A 21,857-nucleotide genomic window follows, 5' to 3' on the forward strand; every position below is an offset into this window, starting at 1 on the left:
ATAAACTTAGATAATCTGAAAGGCATCCATAAATTTCACTATGGTGTTTCTAAAGTGCATGAACTCTTTGAAATTATATCGATATATATAATTTGCATTTTTATGATGCATTGTTTTGACATATGCTTCTCCCCCTACTTTTTGTACCTTTTGAGTCAATGTTGATTTCTGGTGAATGCCTAGACTAGTCCCTGAGGTTTTCTTGGCAAGATTTTCGCAAGTGGTTTGAGACAGAATGGCCATCCAAGGTCACCCAGCTGGCTTTGTGCCTTAAGGTGGGACTAGAACTCATGGTCTTTTGGTTTCTAACCTGGTAATTTAACCACTTCATCAAAGTGGCTCTCATATTTAAATTTAAGATCACAGCGAGTAGAAATGAAAATAAATGGTATTTAAATATCTGCTGAACAAAATATGGTAATGGTAAAGATGCCTTTGTGTCGAGCTTGACCCCTAGTTACTTCATTGACACATCTATTTCATTTTGTGACATAGAGGGAGCAACATTACAAAAGTAATTTCTTCCAGAGTGTTTGTCAACTTCTCAGTTTATCTTAAAGCCTTGGAATTCTTTAACATAGCGGTTCTGAACCTGTGGTCTGTGGATCCCTGGGGGACTGTGATGTGATCACAGGGGGTCCACAAAGGCTTGAAGAAATGTTATGATTTAAATCTTGAATTAAGTCTTAGGGAGCTGTGCCCATGAACTGTGGCCACAAAAAGTATTTAAATGGGGTCCATGATGAAGAAAAGGTTCAGAACCACGAATTCTAGGACCAACCAGGCTTGCTTAACTTCCAAGCTCAAACAAGAATGGCGAAGCCCTGCCATCTCATATTTATTTTCATAGAAGCCTTCATTTTCATCCTATTTTGCTTTTCTACTGATTTCTGTCAAAGGAGGTCAGAACCCTAGGTGACTTCAGCTTTAATCTATTTTTTTGCATGAATTAGCTCAATTCTTTTTATTATTTTCTGGCTGCCCCAAATACTTGTGAGTCATACTTAACTGAATTCAGTGCAAACATTTTCAAGAAATGTGCTAACAAACATATGTACAACTTCTGTTGCATCCATACCTTTGTATTGAGCTTTGCCAAATTTTGTAACACCCAGATACGATGGGACCAGGCATTATAATTACTTGGATATCGTCCAGCAGCGTCACAACAAACATCCATTTCTTCTTTCACCAGCCGCTGTGTTTTTTCCGTGGGTAAAGCTTCTAAATTCCCTTTAGTCACAAGAGTGGGCAAGGAGTTTTCCTGGATTAAATGTTGCAGAACCCATCGTCTGGTTGTGCAGAATTAAAAAAGCCAATTTAATGAAAACATTTTTATTCATTAGGTCATTAAATTATTTCTTAATACAGCACATAAGGATATTTATATTCCTCCCGGAATCACCATGAGTTAGTCAGGCAGCCATATGAATTTTCTCAATAAATAACAAAAATAATTATTTGAAAAGAAGTTCAATTATATTATAAAATATTATCTAAGATAATGCAATTCTTTTGTTAATGGTTCCAACCAATAAACTCCTGTTTTATGACAATAGGTCCTTTAAAAACTGACACTCAAATAAGTCCTGAATACTGACCATACACATATTCAATCTCAAGCTTAGGATGTCATAATCTGAACAAGCCACATCCTTTGTTTCAAATTTATTTCATACGCAGAGCAAATATTTAAAACTATATATACCAAATGCAGATTGTTCCTGGTTCAGCTATGATAGTTAGTTATGGCTTCCTGGTTTATTTTACTGTTCATTTAAAAAAATTAACAAAGGAACTGCATGCAGGTTAACAATTCTTGTATATAATGGAAGTAAAACAAATCTGAATTTCTAACTCAAGGTATATTTTTCATCCTTTTTTCACAATATCAAACAAACAGATATAAAATAGATGTAAACTTATTACTTCCTTATGCATTCCTGCTTTAACTGACTTCTTTTTTTCCTACTCAGAATTTGTTTTTGATAATAGCTATGATTACAAGATTAATTTATTGGGTAGCTGCAAACAATTCAGAGATATGTATACACTGGAAGTATGTATATGTGTTTGCATTCACATGCACACACACAAACACACATGCAAATACTCTAAAGCAAATCAAAGATCTGCCTAATGGTTCCCTTTTTTCTGAGATGACATCTGCCACTGATCTCACAGAGATAACACAAATGCGTATTTCAGTATAAAGAAGTAAAACCACAAACCTATGAATCCAGGTTTCTGGACTTTTCGGAAACTTGGTTAGTGCCAATTTCCCAAGATGTAAGTCTTTAATGGGGTTTAAAGTGCCAGACAATATCAATTCTTTTCTGAAACAAAAACCAAAGACATAGCTACTAAACATAATTTGCCAAGCACTTGCTCCCTAATAAAAGTAATGATACACGATACCCACCGTGTACCTATTTAAACATTAGTAAAAAGCATCAGATTTATAATATTAGAACTTCACAACCATGCGCCTTGGTCTGGCCTGGCAAATCATTATCAGATGAAGACGACAACTAGTAGGATGTATCCTGTGCTGCCAAGCCATCAACCAGGATCACTGTTTCGACACTCTGGAACTGAGCAGATATTACCCAGAAAGGAGTCTCCTCTATATAAGAATGTGGTAATTGTGTGTCTCTAAATACTACGTTATGTATTTCTAAACACTGAATACACACACGCAGATGTCAAAATGAAAATTGCAATTAATACGCAAGAAGTGCTTCATAAGAATATATAGGCCAGTGTTGGCAAACCTTTAGTGTTCTCGCATGCCGGAAGTAGCACGTGAAACCGTCCTGTGTCGAATGCACAGCCTTGCTGGCTTCCGTCGCATTCCTGCGCTCAAACATGCACCGGTCAGCTGGCCGTTGCGCACGTGATGCCGCCGACCCCGAAAATGCGGCGATCCATTGCGCATGTCTGCAATGCCAACCCGGAAGGCCGGGTGCCGGCTTGTGCATGTGCGATGGACTGCCGCCACTTCCGAGGTCCACCGACACTGCGCGCATGATGGCCAGCTGACCGGCACATGTTTGAGTGCAGGAACACGATGAGGAGCTGGCGATGCCGCGCATTTGGCATGGGACAGTTTTGCGTGCCACTTCCGGCACGCGTACCATAGTTTTGCCAACACTGATATAGGCTGTCCTTGACTTATGATCACAATTTCTGTTGTCAAGTGAGATAGTTAAGTGAATTTCGCACCATTTAGGACCTTTCTTGCAGAGTTGTTAAGTGAATTACTTCAGCTAACTTAAGCCTTACACACTGTAAGCCGCCCTGAGTCTTTGGAGAAGGGCGGGATATAAATGTAAATTAAAAAAAAATTAAAAAAAAAATTAAGTTAGTAACATGATTGTTAGGTGAATCTGGCTTCTCCGTTGACTTGGCTCGTCAGAAGGTCACAAAAGGTGATCCCATGTCCCCAAAAAGTTGATCCTATGACCCCATTTTCAGCCCATGGCCATGTCCCCTCCTCAGCACTGCTAACTGTCGCCCAGAGATTTATCTTTATGCTTCTATCCTTCTTCTTTAATGGGGAAAGGTAACAAGCTAATCAACAGCTTTCCCATAAGAACCCTAACCAGAAGAGTAGGGTATCATCCTTCAATTCTTTTGGAAAGGGATTAACATTTGGAAAGAGGTACATCCTGGGTAAAACTCTCAGTGAAGGATATGGCAGTGAAGTGATGTCTCTTACTTCGTCCTACTTGCATTATTTTCACTGTTTAGGAAAATATGATGCAATGGCTATTTGCATCTTCCATTTTCAAGACACATAAGTGGGTTCAGATGTGGAAACCCAAATTCGCTGTTGCAATATTAAACCATGCCATCTGCCACAAGGGTATAAAGAAACTTTATTTTTACGAAGCCACACAAATCAGACCAAACACGATGTTAAATCCAAGTAGGTAACACAATCCTCTCAAAGGCAATGCACACACAGCATAGACCAGGGGTCTCCAACCTTGGTCGTTTTAAGACTTGTGGACTTCAACTCCCAGAGTCCCTCAGCCAGCAAAGCTGGCTGAGGAACTCTGGGAGTTGAAGTTCACAAGTCTTAAAGGGACCAAGGTTGGAGACCTCTGGCATAGACAACCAATCTTTTCCTACAGCTCTCTAGTACCAAGGTGGCATTTCACTGAGCAGCATTATAATTCATTAAAAAATCTGTGAAATAACAATACAAGAGGAGATGAAGACAGGTATGGTGATACCTACTGTATAGCAAGACAACATCGGCTCTAGATATAAGCAAATGGAATAAATTAAATTAATGGAAACATCTTCCATTGATCTCTCAATGTTCTCCCATTCTTTTCATTAATCACCTAATTAGAGCTGCTTCAGGTATCACTGTTTTCTATACTCTTCCATCACCATGTATTAAAATGTAGAAATAAATGAATCTGGCTACATAGCATTCATGCAATACATTAGCAAGAGGGTGCATCTACGCCTGACAACTGGCATATAACCTCCTAAATGCATTCACAACATAGAGTTCAATTTCTGATGTGTCTTTATGCAATTTTTCAGCTAGCTGAATAAATAATTCAGGCTTATATAAATAAGATTAATCACTATTTACAAATTATTTAAAAACTGACACCCCCAAATTACAAAACTAAAATTAAACTAAGATGTAAAATGACATTTTTACAATATATTTCATCAATCCAAAGAACATGAAACAGAATGATTTATAATATAGAAGTTTTGATTATTTCCCATTTCTCAGTAAAAATGATTACCCCTTAAAACACAACTTGTATTAGTCTTAATTAGCATATGAAATTAAAATATAATACCGCAAGAAATGAATCTTAATAACCTCTTGGAAGGTGAATGGAAAATGCAGGATCTGTCTTCACAGTGGTGATCAGAATTTAAAGTAGTGATTACAGATCAAACCTGAAGACTTAGCGAGAAAGCATGTATTTAATCCATCTTTGAGTTATTTTATTACAAGTAGCAAAAGCCAATGTTGCAGGATTCAGATTCGATCTTTTCATTCATTTAATTATCGTGTTCTGCCTTCATGCACGTGTTCTTTTTTCACTGGACAGATTATTCAGCATCTCTTCCCAACTTTTAATATATCTCTACGAAAAACTCAAGAATAATTTTAAAGTGGACAATTCTGGGATATTTCAAAATATGGCCTAAAGAACTAGGATTTCTTTTAAGTCCCATTAATGGCTTCACGTTCTTAAAAATGTTAAAATGGGATCTACAGGTTTGAGACCAAGATTGATTCATGAAAAAGTTATATTTAGGGTATACTGGACTCCCCAAAAATATATTTGAAAGGATAAATGTTAGCTTTTTATTTATACTGGAGATGTAAAACATTTCAGGGTAGCTACCAGTACTTGTCTCCTACCTTTTGTACTATCTATAGCTTCCAAATTCATTTTCAACAGCTCCATGTAGAGCATGCTAATGATAATCTAATCTTATAATAATAACAGTTGGAAGGGACCTTGGAGGTCTTCTAGTCCAACCCCCTGCCCAGGCAGGAAACCCTACACCATTTCAGACAAATGGTTATCCAACATTTTCTTTAAAATTTCCAGTGTTGGAGCATTCACAACTTCTGCAGGCAAGTTGTTCCACTGATTAATTGTTCTAACTGTCAGGAAATTTCTCCTTAGTTCTAAGTTGCTTCTCTACTTGATTAGTTTCCACCCATTGCTTCTTGTTCCATCCTCAGGTGCTTTGGAGAATAAATAGTTTGACTCCCTCTTCTTTGTGGCAACCCCTGAGATATTGGAACACTGCTATCATGTCTCCTCTAGCCTTTCTTTTCACTAAACTAGACATACCCAGTTCCTGCAACCGTTCTTCATATGTTTTAGCCTCCAGTCCCCTAATCATCTTTGTTGCTCTTCTTTGCACTCTTTTTAGAGTCTCAACATCTTTTATACATCGTGGCGACTAAAACTGAATGCAATATTCCAAGTGTGGCCTTACCAAGACATTATAAAGTGGTATTAACACTTCACGTGTTCTTGATTCTATCCCTCTGTTTATGCAGCCCAGAACTGTATTGGCTTTTTTGGCAGCTGCTGCACACTGCTGGCTCATATCTAAATGGTTGTCCACTAGGACTCCAAGATCCCTCTCACAGTTGCTACTATTGAGCAAAATACCACATATACGATACCTGTGCATTTTGGTTTTTTTCCTAAATGTAGAACCTTACTTTTTTCACTGTTGAATTTCATTTTGTTAGATAGCGCCCAATGTTCAAGTCTGTCAAGATCTTTCTGTAACTTGAGCCTATCTTCTGGAGTGTTGGCTATTCCTGCCAGCTTGGTGTCATCTGCAAATTTGATGAGTTCCCCATCTATCCCCTCGTCCAAGTCATTGATGAAGATGTTGAAGAGTACTGGGCCTAAAACAGAGCCTTGGGGTACTCCACTGCATACTTCCCTCCATGTGGATGTAGTTCCGTTGAGGACTACACGTTGAGTGCGGTTGGTCAGCCAGTTACGAATCCATCTGGTGGTGGTGCTGTCTAACCCACATTTTTCTACTTTATCTAGTAGTAGGTTATGGTCTACTTTATCAAATGCTTTACTGACGTCGAAGTAAATTATATTGACAGCATTCCTCTGGTCTACTAATTTTGTCATTTTGTCAAAGAATGCGATAAGATTAGTCTGGCATGATCTGTTTTTGACAAACCCATGTTGGCTTTTGGTTATTACTTTGTTTGCTTCTAGGTGTTCGGTGATTCGTTGCTTGATTATCTTTTCCAGAATCTTCCCCGGTATTGAGGTCAGACTGATAGGTCTCTAGTTTCCTGGATCTGTTTTTTTTCCTTTTTTGAAGATGGGAACTACATCAGCTCTTTTCCAGTTCTCTCGCAGTTCCCCTGTGCTCCAGGATCTTTGAAAGATATAGTTCAGTGGTTCTGAGATCACGTCTGCCAGTTCCTTCAGAACCTTGGGGTGTAATCCATCCGGTCCTGGTGATTTGAACTCGTCTAGGGTAGACAGGTGTTCACTTACCATTTTCTTCCCTATTTTAACTTGTGTTTCTAATCTGTTTTTTGTAGTGCTGTTTTTGATAGGTTGGATTGTTTTTTCCTTTTGTGTAAAGACAGATGCAAAATATGAGTTAAGTAGATCTGCTTTCTCCCTGTTGCTTGTCATCTTCTTGCCACTTTCTCCCAGCAATGGGCCAATTGTTTCCTTGACTTTTTTCTTGTTTCCTTGACTTTTTTCTTGTTTCCTTGACTTTTTTCTTGTGATTTTGTCACTTTGTCGAAGAATGCAATGAGATTAGTCTGGCATGATCCGTTTTTGACAAACCCATGTTGGCTTTTGGTTATTACTTTGTTTGCTTCTAGGTGATCGGTGGTTCGTTGCTTGATTATCTTTTCCAGAATCTTCCCTGGTATTGAGGTCAGGCTGATAGGTCTGTAGTTTCCTGGATCTGTTTTTTTTCCTTTTTTGAAGATGGGAACTACATCAGCTCTTTTCCAGTTCTCTCGCAGTTCCCCTGTGCTCCAGGATCTTTGAAAGATATAGTTCAGTGGTTCTGAGATCACGTCTGCCAGTTCCTTCAGAACCTTGGGGTGTAATCCATCCGGTCCTGATGATTTGAACTCGTCTAGGGTAGACAGGTGTTCACTTACCATTTTCTTCCCTATTTTAACTTGTGTTTCTAATCTGTTTTTTTGTAGTGCTGTTTTTGATAGGTTGGATTGTTTTTTCCTTTTGTGTAAAGACAGATGCAAAAAATGAGTTAAGTAGATCTGCTTTCTCCCCGTTGCTTGTCACCTTCTTGCCACTTTCTCCCAGCAATGGGCCAATTGTTTTCTTGACTTTTTTCTTGTTTTTAACATGTTGGAAGAAGCTTTTTTGTTATTTTTTACTTTTGTCGCTAGCCTTTGTTCATTGTGAGCCTTAGCTTTCCTCACTTCATTTTTACAGGTTTGGGTTATTTGCTGATATTCTGCCTTAGTTAGGGTCATAAAGAGTCTTGTGAGTCATAAAGACAAAAATCATTGATCCCATGGCATCCTGGTCCAAAAAGGACAACAACTGGCACACTAGCCTTAGCAGGTCCAAGGCTTCCCAACCTGCTATTATAGGAGACATGGGTCCAACAGAACCTGCTCTTGCAAAGGGATTGCAATCCAAATGCAAGCACCATCTCAGAACCAAAATATTTTTGAAGAAACAATAACTCAATTTGCTAGGATTAAGTCTGAGTTTGTTTCTACTTATTGAGACTTTTCCCTAGGTTTATATCTTCCAGTCTATATCAATCTATACAGGGGTGAAATACTCCCAGTTTCGGATCCGGTAGCGATGGCAGTGGGTGGTTTGGAGAACCGGTAGCAAAAATCCCTGCCCCCCTCCATGCCGAGCTGGGCCGCGGGATCATCAGAGGTTGTTTTTTTTTTTTACTTTTAAAAGCATTTTTTCTTCTGACAACAAAATTCTTTTAAAAGTAAAAAAAAAACAGCCTCTGATGATCGTGCGGCTCAGCTGGGATCATCAGAGGCTTTTAAAAGCATTTTTAAGGCAAAAATTGTTTTTAAAAGAAAACAAAAGCCTCTGACTATTAGGCAACTCAGCTGGGATCATCAGAGCCTTTTAAAAGCATTTTTTACAACCTCTTCGGCTGAAGAGGTTGTAGAAAAAATGCTTTTAAAAGTAAAAAAAAAAAGTTGACCATGCCTACCCAGTCACATTACCCCACCACCACCAAGCCACGCCCACAGAACCGGTAGTAACAAATTTTACATTTCACCACTGAATCTATATCATATCAAACTATCATAGTTTGACCTAGAATGCCAATGTACAATTGAACATAATCAGTTTTAAGTAATAGTTCCTAAAAAAGATGAATGTTTATAAATTTGTGTATGCATGAGAACAAGGAGGCAGCATTTGGAAGTTACTCAGACAGATGTCTCTCAAATTCACCAAAATTTAAGGAGGAGGACTACAAGGTAAGAATAATCAGACTTGCAAGATTTTATTGTTATAGCTAATCTCTATAAAAGAGATTATATTATATTTTTAGCCTTCCAGTGAAGTTGATTTCCCAGTCTGGCCTATCTAGCAGGGCTGATAATTTGCTTTGCATATTGCTCTGAGAATTTTATATTCAAAAGGCACTTTAAAAATGTTGATAAATAAAATACAATATTGTACAACTATTCATATATAAATTCACATTTTATTACACCCAGTTGAACCAATATACTGATTTAAAAATCATTATACATGAAATAAGGTTCTCTGTAATATATAATATATATGGTTACTCATAAATAGCTTTGTGTGAACTTAGAGAAGAAAGGAGTCCATGAAATCGTAGTCTAAAACATGAGGGTATCAGCAGAAGTCTTTATATCTGATTTACTAATCTTACCTTACATTCCATGCAGTGGTGAAATCTGGGTTCAGCAACAACAAGGTACATGTGATATCTATCAACTCTAAACAGAGATAAAGAGGATTAAATATTTTATTGAAATGCATATATACGCTTATGGTGTATCATACATAAAGTCTAATGCTATTTTTAAAACATTTTTAGCATTAGACTTTATGTGTGATACTTGCTCTGTTATTTGTGTTTATGTAATATTGATGAGATTCCTATCCCTTCTTTCAAACCCTTTGAAGTTGTGTGAGATGTGGAACATTTATCCAAAATTATGTACCAAACATTGTGTATCAAAACATCTGAAATGGCTAATGATACTGGGAATTAAAAGTTTAGCAATATTTGAGAAATTAAAGGTTCTAAGTTCTGATTGTAAGCAGAAACATCAGACATTATGTTAGCAATACAATAAATGATGCACTTAATGAATCAGTTTCACATGAAATAGAGCCAAAGTCCATCAAAATCACATTAAAAGGAAAGAGGGAAAATATTATTCTTGTTCAGTTGAAATTTAAAAGCTTCCACACTATGTGAACAGCTTTTCTTCTATTATAGAACTCAATACCTTTGAGATGCAAGTGCACTATGAAAACTGCAAACTAAAAGAGAAAGAAAGAAAGAAAGAAAGAAAGAAAGAAAGAAAGAAAGAAAGAAAGAAAGAAAGAAAGAAAGAGAGAGAGAGGAAGAAAAAGAAATAGGCATGGAGACTTTTGGAAACAGTAAGAGAAAGCAGGATGTACAGAACAGATAAGAAAAGGACGCTGGTGGTATAGAAAGTGACAAAAGAAAACAAACAATGCAGTTTAGAGGTTATATGTTATGGAAAAATACAGGGCATGATATGGGATGCAATGGCAAAGACAAGAGAAAATTGTGTTAAAAAAGAAAGGTGTTACTTTATAATGGAAATACATACTATTCTGCAGGTGGCACTTTAATGCTACTATGTTTGAGTTAAAAAAAAATTAAAAATGGCCTTCTGAGTAATTTCAAATATAACTATGGCTTCATTACAATTTGAAATTGTGTGAGAACCAGTATGAAAACAACCTATAGTTGTGAAATGATACTGTAGCAGATGATTTCAAAGAAATGTTTCTTACCAGAAGAAATGTAGCAAAAGGAAATTTACATAAAACCAACTTCTACAGACAATTCTTCAGTAAAGTATTTCTATTTCATTTCATCTTCACAAGAATCAGTCAGTCAGGTTTGTAAGCATAATCTTCATAGGTCAATTTATGGTTTACTCTTAGATTTTTAAGGAAAGTTAGATGATGTGTTCATACAGTCAGGCAAGGTCTGAGCAAAACTGCAGGGGATCTTTATGATTTTAATTTAGATTCTTATTATAAATGTCAGAAAGCAATTTATAGTACTGGGAAAAATACAGCCTCCATCCTGTTTTTATTACATTAATGCACGCAATTTGTACAATGATTATTTGGTTCAACAAATACATATGTCAACATAAATATGCACCAAAAGTCAGGCCTCGGAGAGTTCCCCAACCTTTTTAGCTTTGTGGAATGGTGGAAGGAAGGAGGGGATGGCTCCCCGCACATGGCGGGCAAGCACGCATAGGTCCATTTGACCAATCAGCAGGTATGTGTGCAAATGGAGCGCACATCTGGTGCCTGCTGCTCACACAACTGGGGATGCGCACATGCAATCACCCACCACTTCTGCGGCCCGGTTCCGAAAGGCTCAAGTGGGCCGTGGCCTGGAGGTTGGGGACCCTTGTCAGAGAATTTAATATATACATTACATTAAACGTTTGAATTGATTACCATTTTCTTCTAAACAGTTCCTTACTCATTTGATGCGTGACCTTTGTACATTCCTAAGTACAGGAGCAATTTCTCTGAAAAAATATTGCCCCTTGAAGCCTGTCATTTAATACACTGTATATACGGTATCACAGCAGTAACAATATGCTATCTTTCAATACTCCAAGATGTGATAATTTATTTATTTATTTATTTTTATTTATTTATTCGAATTTTTATACCGCCCTATCTCCCGAAGGACTCAGATGTATCACACTTTCAATTTAATCAGCACAATCGAGATAAAATGCAAAAAGCAATAAAAATAGTGATACATCTGTATTTATAAAATTTACTAGCATTTCTATTTAAATAGATTAAAGTCAATGTAAAATTAAATCTATTTAAACTATTATTATTAAAATCAGGGCTAAAAATCAGGTCTTGATTTCCTCAATTTGCATTAAAAAGAAATGTTCCTTCCTCTCTGTAGCTCTGCTCATTAAATTTGGGGGTGGCTCTATGGAGGGGGAGAGGGAATTTAGGAAAGAGACTATCTATCATTTGGGCCATTTCTTTATTCTTTATTAGTTAAGGCTTCTACACTCTTGCCAACTGGGATGACAAATGTTTTCAGCAACAAATTAGGCATTAAAAAACAAGTAGTCTCTTAGACGTCATTATCACTTCTTGCTGACAGTAGAAATTAAAATGAGAGATAGGAACGCAGAGACTTATTTTCTTCTCCTTGAAATGGGCAAGTTGGAATTTCTAATTTTATTTTCCCTTGCTTCTAATGTGGTAGAACAGTGGTTATTCCCAAATTGTCTCTATTCTCTGGGAATACTGTATTTCAACTTGGTAGGAAAAAAAAACTCTTGAGAGAGGGTGGCTGTTTACATAAAGCATAATGATCCTCTACTGCTATGAATGGTTCATATAAATCAGTTGAAGTTCTTTTGGCAAGCACTTATTCCCTTCAAACTCGCTCCCCTCAGGCAAGTGACCTTCCTCATCTCAAGGAGAGAAGCTTGATTAGATCCCTTTCACTATGGACTGGCCTAGAAACATATCACCAGTATTATCTTGTGCTCTTGAGAAATGGGTCCAATGAAGAACTGTTAAAACAAAGGACTGTTATTTTATTCTGGCTGAGTAAAAAAACAGAATATATCCAATCCATCTTTTTTTTTTTTTTGCATTCTCCGAAGACTCAGGGCGGCTTACACTATGTTAAGCAATAGTCTTCATCCATTTGTATATTGTATACAAAGTCAACTTATTGCCCCCAACAATCTGGGTCCTCATTTTACCTACCTTATAAAGGATGGAAGGCTGAGTCAACCTTGGGCCTGGTGGGACTTGAACCTGCAGTAATTGCAAGCAGCTGTGTTAATAATAGACTGTCTTAGCAGTCTGAGCCACCAGAAGCCCTTAACATGAAACCCTAAAAAGAACAATAATTCCAACAAATTTATTGTTCATCTCTTGAAAAGACTGGTCAAGTAAACACATCCCTTTAAAATAGGAAGACATGGATGTGTTCAGGCTGCCCAGGAGGTGATCTGTGATGGGATGTATATGCTGGTATCGCCTTCTTTATGGGAGGGTTGGTCCCTTCCTCCATGAAGAAGGATGTAGTACAGCCTCTCAAAACACTATTCCTGGACCCAATCATTATGTACAATTTCCACTCGTCTCCTTTCCAGGGAGGGTGGTGGAAAGGTAGTTAGGCACATGACCTGGAACACAGCAACCATCATAAGTATATATCAATCCCCAAGTGCCCCAATTTTGATCAGAGGACTATGGGGATGCTGCAATAGTTCTAAGTGTGAAGACCAGTTGTAAATCACTTTTTTCAATGCCACTGTAACACTGAATGGTCATCAAACAAATGGTTGCAAGTCAAGGATTACCTGCAGCTGTTTCACACCAAATGCTTTAGGTTCCTGCCCTGCCAATTTTCAAAACAATTTTCAGAATATTAAAATTCTAGTTGCTTTACAAGATTATTACTGTTATTTCTTCAGCTGCAGCGCTGTTTCTAGCAATCATGTACACAAGGTACGACCTGGAGTACTGATGAGCTAATCATATGTTAAAAGGCCTCTGGATTATTCCACTGATTATTTTCTGTAAAGAAAAAGGGTTCAACTATGTGCAATATTAATCGTGTAATCATGCTTTCGATTGCAAATTTGTTGAGAATTCAGGAAGATTCCTCTAAGGATAGGTGGGAATGATTAGGTTATTTTTACCGAAGGCATGGGTAGTACACATATATGAGCTGGAGAAAGCTTTTATGACAGCAATATTTTGTAATTTATGAAGTCACTTACCTTCTTTGTTGAGCCACTGCTTTCTTAGTTTGTAGTGAAGAAGCTTGTTATGGACATAGGGCAAAAGAAATTTGACACACCAGCTTTCCACTCCAAGTTTGTTTTCAACCAGAACTATTGGGCTTCGATTATATCTGGCTTCAGGGCAGGGGATTAATCCAATTTCATCTCTTAAAATAATAATAAAAATTAGATTAACTATATCTTCCTTTCATCAGATGTTGCCATTTTTTGCATTAGCTAAACTTTTTCCATCTCACCCATGACTCTAATTTACTAACTTATTAATGAAGAAGTGCTCCAAAAGAGTTTATCCTGAAAACTAAATAACATTGTCACACGCAGAAGACTCCAACTTGCAGGGAGAACCATCAAATCTCCAAGATGGCAATGATATGGACCCCAACCTTGATGCTAAATGATCACCAAGAGAACACCCTTAAAATATACAGTGAAGACGTTCATGGAATATTTGAAGATTCTAAACATCATATGAGAAGACTCTGAAGTACTCACCAAGACTGAAAATACTGGAGATCCCTTGCTGCTCTATGTGCTACACAGCATGGGAGGATCTAATGTTAATGATAATGCTACCCATGGCCCTATCCACTTCATTCTGCCTAATTTGTTTTTCTTCCAATGAAGTAACCAATTTAAATTTTTCTTCTTATGTAATTAATAGCACTATCTTATATATGTTGATTTTATAGGACAGTTTTATAGCAAGTGTTCAGAGGATCATAAAGCTGTAATTGTATATATATTTAATGGAAGCTCTAAAATGTTGTAAATACAGTAATAAAAAAGCTTTATTGTGTTCTAAATATGCCTTGGAAAGAGAATATGACTATACTAGAAAAGCAAATAAAATTTTCCCTAAAACTGCATAAAATTGGCAGGTGAGAAATGAATGCAGACCAACCAGACACTAACTCATTTTGTAAATCATAGGCATTTCTCTTTTCAAATATTCTCACTGAATAAATAGCATTTACATCATGATAACTTATTTCAGTGTTTTATGTGGTATTATGACAAAGCCAGTTCATTACCCATGGAAATTTCTCAAACTCTATGTAGCTTAATTGCCATTATTTGATTCTTTTGATTACTTCATTTATTTCAAATGAAAAATGACAATTTAAACATGCCAGAATTTGAAAACTCTGCTTAGGAATAAAAAAAAATCATAACCACAGAGCAGTTATTTTTAATTAAATTTATTTTTATTCCAACCTTTCAAAAATCACCTGGCACATATGATTTCTAACTTACTTTATCCTCCTCCTTATGGTAAAGAGAAAACTATTTACTGAGACTCAGTCGATAAATTACTAAAAGGGAATCTGAAATTTTATTTACTGTACACTGTATAGTGAGTGTTTTAGATGGTAAGGTATGCCCCCAAAGTTGTGTTTGATTTGTCCATGGATGAGCCTAGCTGTAAGTATATACGTTGGATTTTTCCTTCACCTTTTAAAAGTACCGATATATCCATATATACACTTTCATATAAGCCCATCTGCAGATATAATAACTCAAGAATTTTTAACCACAATAGCATGGAAAATGGGCCACCCATGCATAAGCCCATTAAATGTACAAAAATGTCAAGATTGGGTTATCCAGGGCAGCCCATTTTTCATATTTTGGTTAAACATTACCAAATCCACAAGAATATAGGACATTATTTCAATATATATATATAGCTGCCCTTCTCAACTATGTGATTCTGAGCAGTTCTGAGCAATTTTTAAAAAAAGTATAAAAAAGCAAAATAAAAAACCCGCTAAGTATAAGAACAATGTTAAAAAAATTCATCCAACACAATCCACAGCTGAGATCTATGAAAACCCATCAAAAATAATAAACACATTGTTTAGTTCTACCACAAATCCAGGTTCTAATACCTGATGACAAAACCAAGCTTTAAAACGACCAAGAGGGATATCAAAGAAAAAGAAAAAACTCACACACTATACTCTAGAAGTGAGGAGACAATGCTAATGGAAAGCACCAGACAATCCTGTAAATGGTTGGGTCATCCTTTGAGACAAAGGTAGTGTAATTTGATGGGACCAGACTGAACATTATATTTTAGGCTGACCGTATTTTTTAACCTCAATGCTGGATGGTCCGTAATCATTTACAAAGAGTATGAATCATAAATACAAAAACAATTACATTGGAAAACAATTTCAATAGTAAGTCAATATTTACTTACCTAAAGAAATAAGAAACAAACAGAATAACCACAAGCAGCAAAACAACAACAACAACAAAAACCCAATAGAAGCAGGAACAATGTTTGACTTCCTGCCAGGTTCCCCAAAGATTTTCCTTATGGAAATTGGCAGAAATCATGGAAATGCTGCAATGGCCACAACTTTAAAATAAAATTGGTCTGAATATAGTGGAAATTACAAGTTCACAGGAATAATGGATCCTGGTATATTTACCTACTTTTTAAGTTAACAGATTTTAGTTACATTGATTCAAAACACATAAATAAAATGAGAGTTTTAATAGTCTATAGATGTGAAATGTTTGGTAGGAGAATGATTGCTGCAAAAATATGTAGAAAGATATTGTATAATATGCAAGTGGTAAAGGTAAAGGTTCCCCTCGCACATATGTGCTAGTTGTTGCTGACTCTAGGGGGCAGTGCTCATCTCCGTTTCAAAGCCGAAGCTGTCTGAAGACGTCTCTGTGGTCATGTGGCCAGCATGACTCAACACCAAAAGCGCATGGAACGCTGTTACGTTCCCACCAAAGGTGGTCCTTATTTTTTCTACTTGCATTTTTACGTGCTTTCGAAACCGCTAGGTTGGCAGAAGCTGGGACAAGTAACGGGAGCTCACCCCGTTACACGGCAGCACTAGGGATTCGAACCGCTGAGCTGCTGACCTTTCGATCGACAAGCTCAATGTCCTAGCCCCTGAGCCACCGTGTCCCCAATTAATTAATTACTAAAAATATAGTCAGAGAGAGTAAGCAACAGATAAGGTTTTGGAAGTTGGTGAAATGGGCTAAATAAGACACTGCCATCATAAAGAAATGCTAAAAATTCGTATTATAGAAGAACACTGAACAACAGTAAGGTTGCAAGTAAACTTGATGAAAATGAAGAAAGATGGTTGTTATTTCCTTATACAGGGAGGAAATTTTGTAGAAAGTTTTATACTAAAGAATGCATAGTGAAACAAGTGAAAACAATTGCATGCTTCCACCTATAAGGATGCTTATAAACTTAAATGAGGAAAAGGATCACCTACATCAGAAGAAAAATAAAAAACAACTGACTACAGGAGGAGTACATTACTGAAAAGAGTGATAAAAATGAATGGACGCTGAATGAATATGAACTGAAAACAATACTGAATATAACCAGTATGGAAAGAAATATATTGAGGTACAGTAGTTTGGCCATATAGAGCAGATAAATAAGGAATTGATGTATTAAAGAAGACTGAATATGATAAGACGAAGGGAAAGATTAACAAGATTAAGTGAATCAGATGGAAAAAAACCCGAGTTGTTCTTTAAAGTACAAAAGGTGATGTACAAACATGCCAGAAGCAAGAATGATTTGCCAAGATAGAAAGATATGGAGAAGTTATAGTTCTTTTCTTCTTATTTCATGCCTTATTAATTTCTTTGGTAGTATTTACAGCAAAAAGTGGGAAAAAAAGATCAGAAAAACCACTGGCAATGGACAGTTAAAGTAGGGCACTCAAGAGTAAACATGGGAGAGATCTAATAGAGTCAAACAAGTTTAAAAGAAAATGGGAATACTATACCAAAATCCTGTACAAATAGCACTGCAGAGTGATAGAAACATTTGTAAAAGGAGACTATGTTCAGGGATCAAATCATGCAAAGAAAGATTGGTTAAGAACTTTTAAAGAATATACAATTCCTATGCATGCAGACAAGAGCCAAATGAACAGAAAAGTTTCAGAAACGGCAGAGGGAAATAAGAGACTGACATTATTTAACTTTCTTATTGTAGAGAAGCATATAAATGCACAGATACTTTCTAACTGAAGTAGCATTATAAGCTCTAATAAACAAACCAGGGTTAATGGAGAGGATAAAATAATTTCAGGAGGTTCACCTTGGCTTCACTGACTGAAGTAAGGCCTTTAACTGTCCAGATTATGCTAGAAAATGAATGTGATAAGACTAATGAAAATAACTTATCCTTATTTTTCAGGAGTACAGTAAAACAAACAAGATGCTACACTATTATAAAAAGGAAATGTGGAGAAATATGAAATATTCAGGCAGTATTAGCTGAATATAAAGAGTTATACGAAAAAGCTCAGAATAGCACATTGTGAAACAAAAATGGAAACTGAAAAACCTGTATTAATATTAAAAAGCCAAAGGTAATGTCAACTATCATGCTCAGTAAACTCACAGTTGACAGTATAGACCCCTTGCAATTTGCATACCGAGCAAACAGATCAACAGATGATGCTGTTAATATGGCTCTGCACTACATCCTACAGCATCTTGAGTCTCCAAAGACCTATGCAAGGGTCCTTTTTGTAGACTTTAGTTCAGCATTCAATACCATCATTCCAGACATTCTTCTAACTAAGCTAAACCAGCTACAGGTACCGGAACAGACTTGTAAGTGGATCACAAGCTTCCTAACAAACAGGAAGCAGCAGGTGAAGCTAAGCAAGATCACATCAAATACCTGTACAATTAGCACAGGGGGCCCCCAAGACTGTGTGCTCTCCCCACTTCTCTTCTCTCTGTATACCAATGACTGCATCTCCAATGATCCATCTGTTAAGTTACTGAAGTTCGCAGATGACACAACAGTGATTGGTCTCATTCGAGACAATGACGAATCCGCATATAGACAAGAGGTCGAACGACTAGCCTTGTGGTGCAACCAAAACAATCTGGAACTGAACACACTCAAAACCGTAGAAATGGTGGTAGACTTTAGGAGAAACCCTTCCATACTTCCACCTCTCACAATACTAGACAACACAGTATCAACAGTAGAAACCTTCAAATTTCTAGGTTCTATCATATCGCAAGATCTAAAATGGACAGCTAACATCAAAACATCATTAAAAAAGGACAACAAAGAATGTTCTTTCTGCGCCAACTCAGTAAGCTCAAACTGCCCAAGGAGCTGCTGATTCAGTTCTACAGAGGAATTATTGAGTCTGTCATTTGCACCTCTATAACTGTCTGGTTCGGTTCTGCAACCCAACAAGAAAAACACAGACTTCAGAGGATAATTAGAACTGCAGAAAAAATAATTGCTACCAACCTGCCTTCCATTGAGGACCTGTATACTGCACGAATCAAGAAGAGGGCCGTGAAAATATTTACAGACCCCTCGCATCCTGGACATAAACTGTTTCAACTCCTACCCTCAAAACGACGCTATAGAGCACTGCACACCAGAACAACTAGACACAAGAACAGTTTTTCCCCGAAGGCCATCACTCTGCTAAACAAATAATTCCATCAACACTGTCAAACTATTTACTGAATCTGCACTACTATTAATCTTCTCATAGTTCCCATCACCAATCTCTTTCCATTTATGACTGTATGACTATAACTTGTTGCTGGCAATCCTTATGATTTATATTGATATACTGACCATCAATTGTGTTGTAAATGTTGTACCTTGATGAACATATCTTTTCTTTTATGTACACTGAGAGCATATGCACCAAGACAAATTCCTTGTGTGTCCAATCACATTTGGCCAATAAAAATTCTATTCTATTCTATTCTATTCTATTCTATTTTGTTTTCTTCATCCCAGAAGAGATAAAATTGAATAGTGTCCTGAAAAGAGAGTAAACCTAGAGAAGGCAGCAATGGTAAACTTAGATAAATGCATAAAGGATATGGATATTTTCATGAAAACAAATATTAGAATAGTTATAGTAGCAGCTTGTCTAGTGTTAAAAGATAGCTGCAAAAACTGAAAATAAAGAACCGGGGAAAAAAATTTACTTCTCTGAATCATGATCTGGATAAATATCATTATAAGTGCTGCGGATTGTAACAAAAATCGATAAAATGATCCCAGCCCAAATAAGGACTGACTACTCCCACAGATCAGAAAACATAAAGTCATATACTTTGGGCATATCTGCAAGAAGATAAAGGACTAGAATATCTACTATATTTGGCAACATTAAGGGAGATAAAAAGGGGAAAGAAATGCATTGAGGCAAATGCCAAGGTTGGCTGAGGAATTCTGAGTCCTAGGAAACAGGCAAACCACTTCCCAAAAATATTGCCAAGAAAATTTCTTCTCCAGGCAGTTGACAGGATTCAAGACCTCAAAAACAAAAACGGGGTGGGAAGGTGGGGAGGAGAATTATAACTTTTAAAAATTTGACCTGTAAGGCAGCATACATCAACAAGGTATTTTCACTAATGATGTATTATTATTTTAAGCATATCCAAAATAGAGCTTTGTTACCTGAATAATTTTTCACCTGGAACAGGTCAATCTGAGTGGTAATAGGTGTATTTCCAAACATGTACACTGTATTCTAAAACAGGATGATGGTCTTACTGTTATGGATACATATTGTATCTTGTTCTGGAAGGCATGTTCTCAGAAATGCATGCAACACCCACAAACCTGGAGTATTTTGAAACATCCCACTCCTGGGAAAAATTCTGAACTAGTCTTCACGCAGCATTCTTATCTTCGCTTTCATCTTAATCCCTCAATTTCTTTGATTCTGGGACAGAGGAATGGCCTGAAAGCACTGCCTGAACATCAAATCCTATTTAGAACGGACTATTGCAAAACTAGATCGACACAGCGATGTTAAAAATAGACACTGTGGTTAACCCATAGAGCATCCCTGGAGACACCCTAAGAAACAACATGATTCTTTGGAATTTAGCTGTGAACTTGGGAGTTCAAGATGAAAGCTTGGAAGGGATAGCTTTACCATCCACTCTGAAAATCCAAAAAGCAACATTATCTTCCCTAAACCACTGCGTGGACACGCAAACTTTTCAAAGTTAAGCCAGTAACAAATTCACCGATTTCCCCACGTTCAACTTTTCCTCTCCAGCAGATAGCGACGTCCCCACGCCGTTCTGCTGAAGCCCTCGTCCAAACAAAACGCAAAGGCCACGAGTTCCATAAACGTAAACGGATAGGAAGGATCCCCGGGAACTTCAAAGCTTGTCCTTCACCTCCAGTCTTTACTTTGAAGTTTACTCTCTCGTCCAGCGGTAGAAGTTCAAGTCGGCTCCCTCCACTCGCAGCCTCCCTCTCGGAAAGAGCAGAGAATCAAGGGAGGGGCTGTTTTGTTTGGTTTTGTTTGGTAACCCGGCCTCGTCTCCTCCTTACACTCCCAGACAACCCGGCCGAGCCCCGCAAGCCCTCCCCGTCGAGGAGAGAGAGGCGAGGGGGCTGCAGCCGCCGCCTCCCCATCCTCAAGGCGAAAAAAAAGGGAGGCGCGGGGCGAGACGGCGGCGTCCCGCGTTCCTTCGGCGAGAGCCGCGCGCGCTCCCTCTCTCCTTTCACTCACATGTGCGGGTTGCGCTTGAAGGCGCTGTTGATGTCCTTCACCACCCGCTGCACCAGCACGGCCACCTCCTCCGGGGACTCAGCCATCTTCGGGCTGCTGCCACCGTAGTTTTACGACCGGTAGCAGCGCCCCCGCTCCCCCCGCCGCCGCCGCCGTCCCGCATAGGAAGGCCAAGGCAAAGCAAAGCGCATCCGGGTCAGAGGCCTCGGCGAGGCGGAGCGCGGAGCTCGGCGAGGTGAATAAACCGACGAGGAAGGACCGCCTCCTCCTTTCGCCCGGCCCGGTCGCCGTGGAGCTGGACAAATAAAAGAAATGGGAAAAGGATGTGGTGGGGGGGAAGGATGCTCTGAAGTGGGAGATTCTCAAGCAGGGAAAAGATTCCACCGGCCACCCCGCTTTCCTTCTGTGCCCCCACCCCCAATACTTTCTCCACGAGGTTGTTTGAGGATGGGGAATCCTCCAGATATTTTTAAGTTAATTATTCCTGTTTTAAAAGTCATGGGTTGCAGTGTGTGTGTGTGTATATGTGTATATACCAAATTTCATAGCAATTTCAACCAAATTTGGTGTGTATATATATATATATACACACACACACACACACACACATATATATATATACACCAAATTTGGTTGAAATTGCTATGAAATTTGGTTGAAATTGCTATGAAATTGAAATATATATATATATATGTATGTATGTATATATTTATTTATTTATTTATTTCATGAAATTGAAATAAATAAAT

The 21,857-nt window shown here is 37.7% G+C and overlaps 1 protein-coding gene across 1 annotated transcript in view; it reads right to left on the reverse strand.

Moving 5' to 3' along the window:
- Positions 1-21,294, reverse strand: part of PTAR1 (protein prenyltransferase alpha subunit repeat containing 1) — a 43,731-nt gene extending 22,437 nt beyond the window's left edge. Inside the window, exons 1-5 of the mRNA XM_058166977.1 lie at positions 21,109-21,294; positions 13,559-13,728; positions 9,427-9,493; positions 2,232-2,336; positions 1,079-1,292 (exon numbers count right to left, since the gene is read on the reverse strand). Of these exons, the coding sequence (XP_058022960.1) occupies positions 1,079-1,292; positions 2,232-2,336; positions 9,427-9,493; positions 13,559-13,728; positions 21,109-21,194 (642 nt within the window). The 5' untranslated portion in view covers positions 21,195-21,294. The remainder of the gene's footprint in view (positions 1-1,078; positions 1,293-2,231; positions 2,337-9,426; positions 9,494-13,558; positions 13,729-21,108) is intronic.
- Between the last annotated feature and the right edge of the window lie 563 nt (positions 21,295-21,857).

The sequence above is a fragment of the Ahaetulla prasina genome, chromosome 2 (assembly GCF_028640845.1).
Source record: "Ahaetulla prasina isolate Xishuangbanna chromosome 2, ASM2864084v1, whole genome shotgun sequence".
Taxonomy (NCBI): Eukaryota; Metazoa; Chordata; class Lepidosauria; order Squamata; family Colubridae; genus Ahaetulla; species Ahaetulla prasina.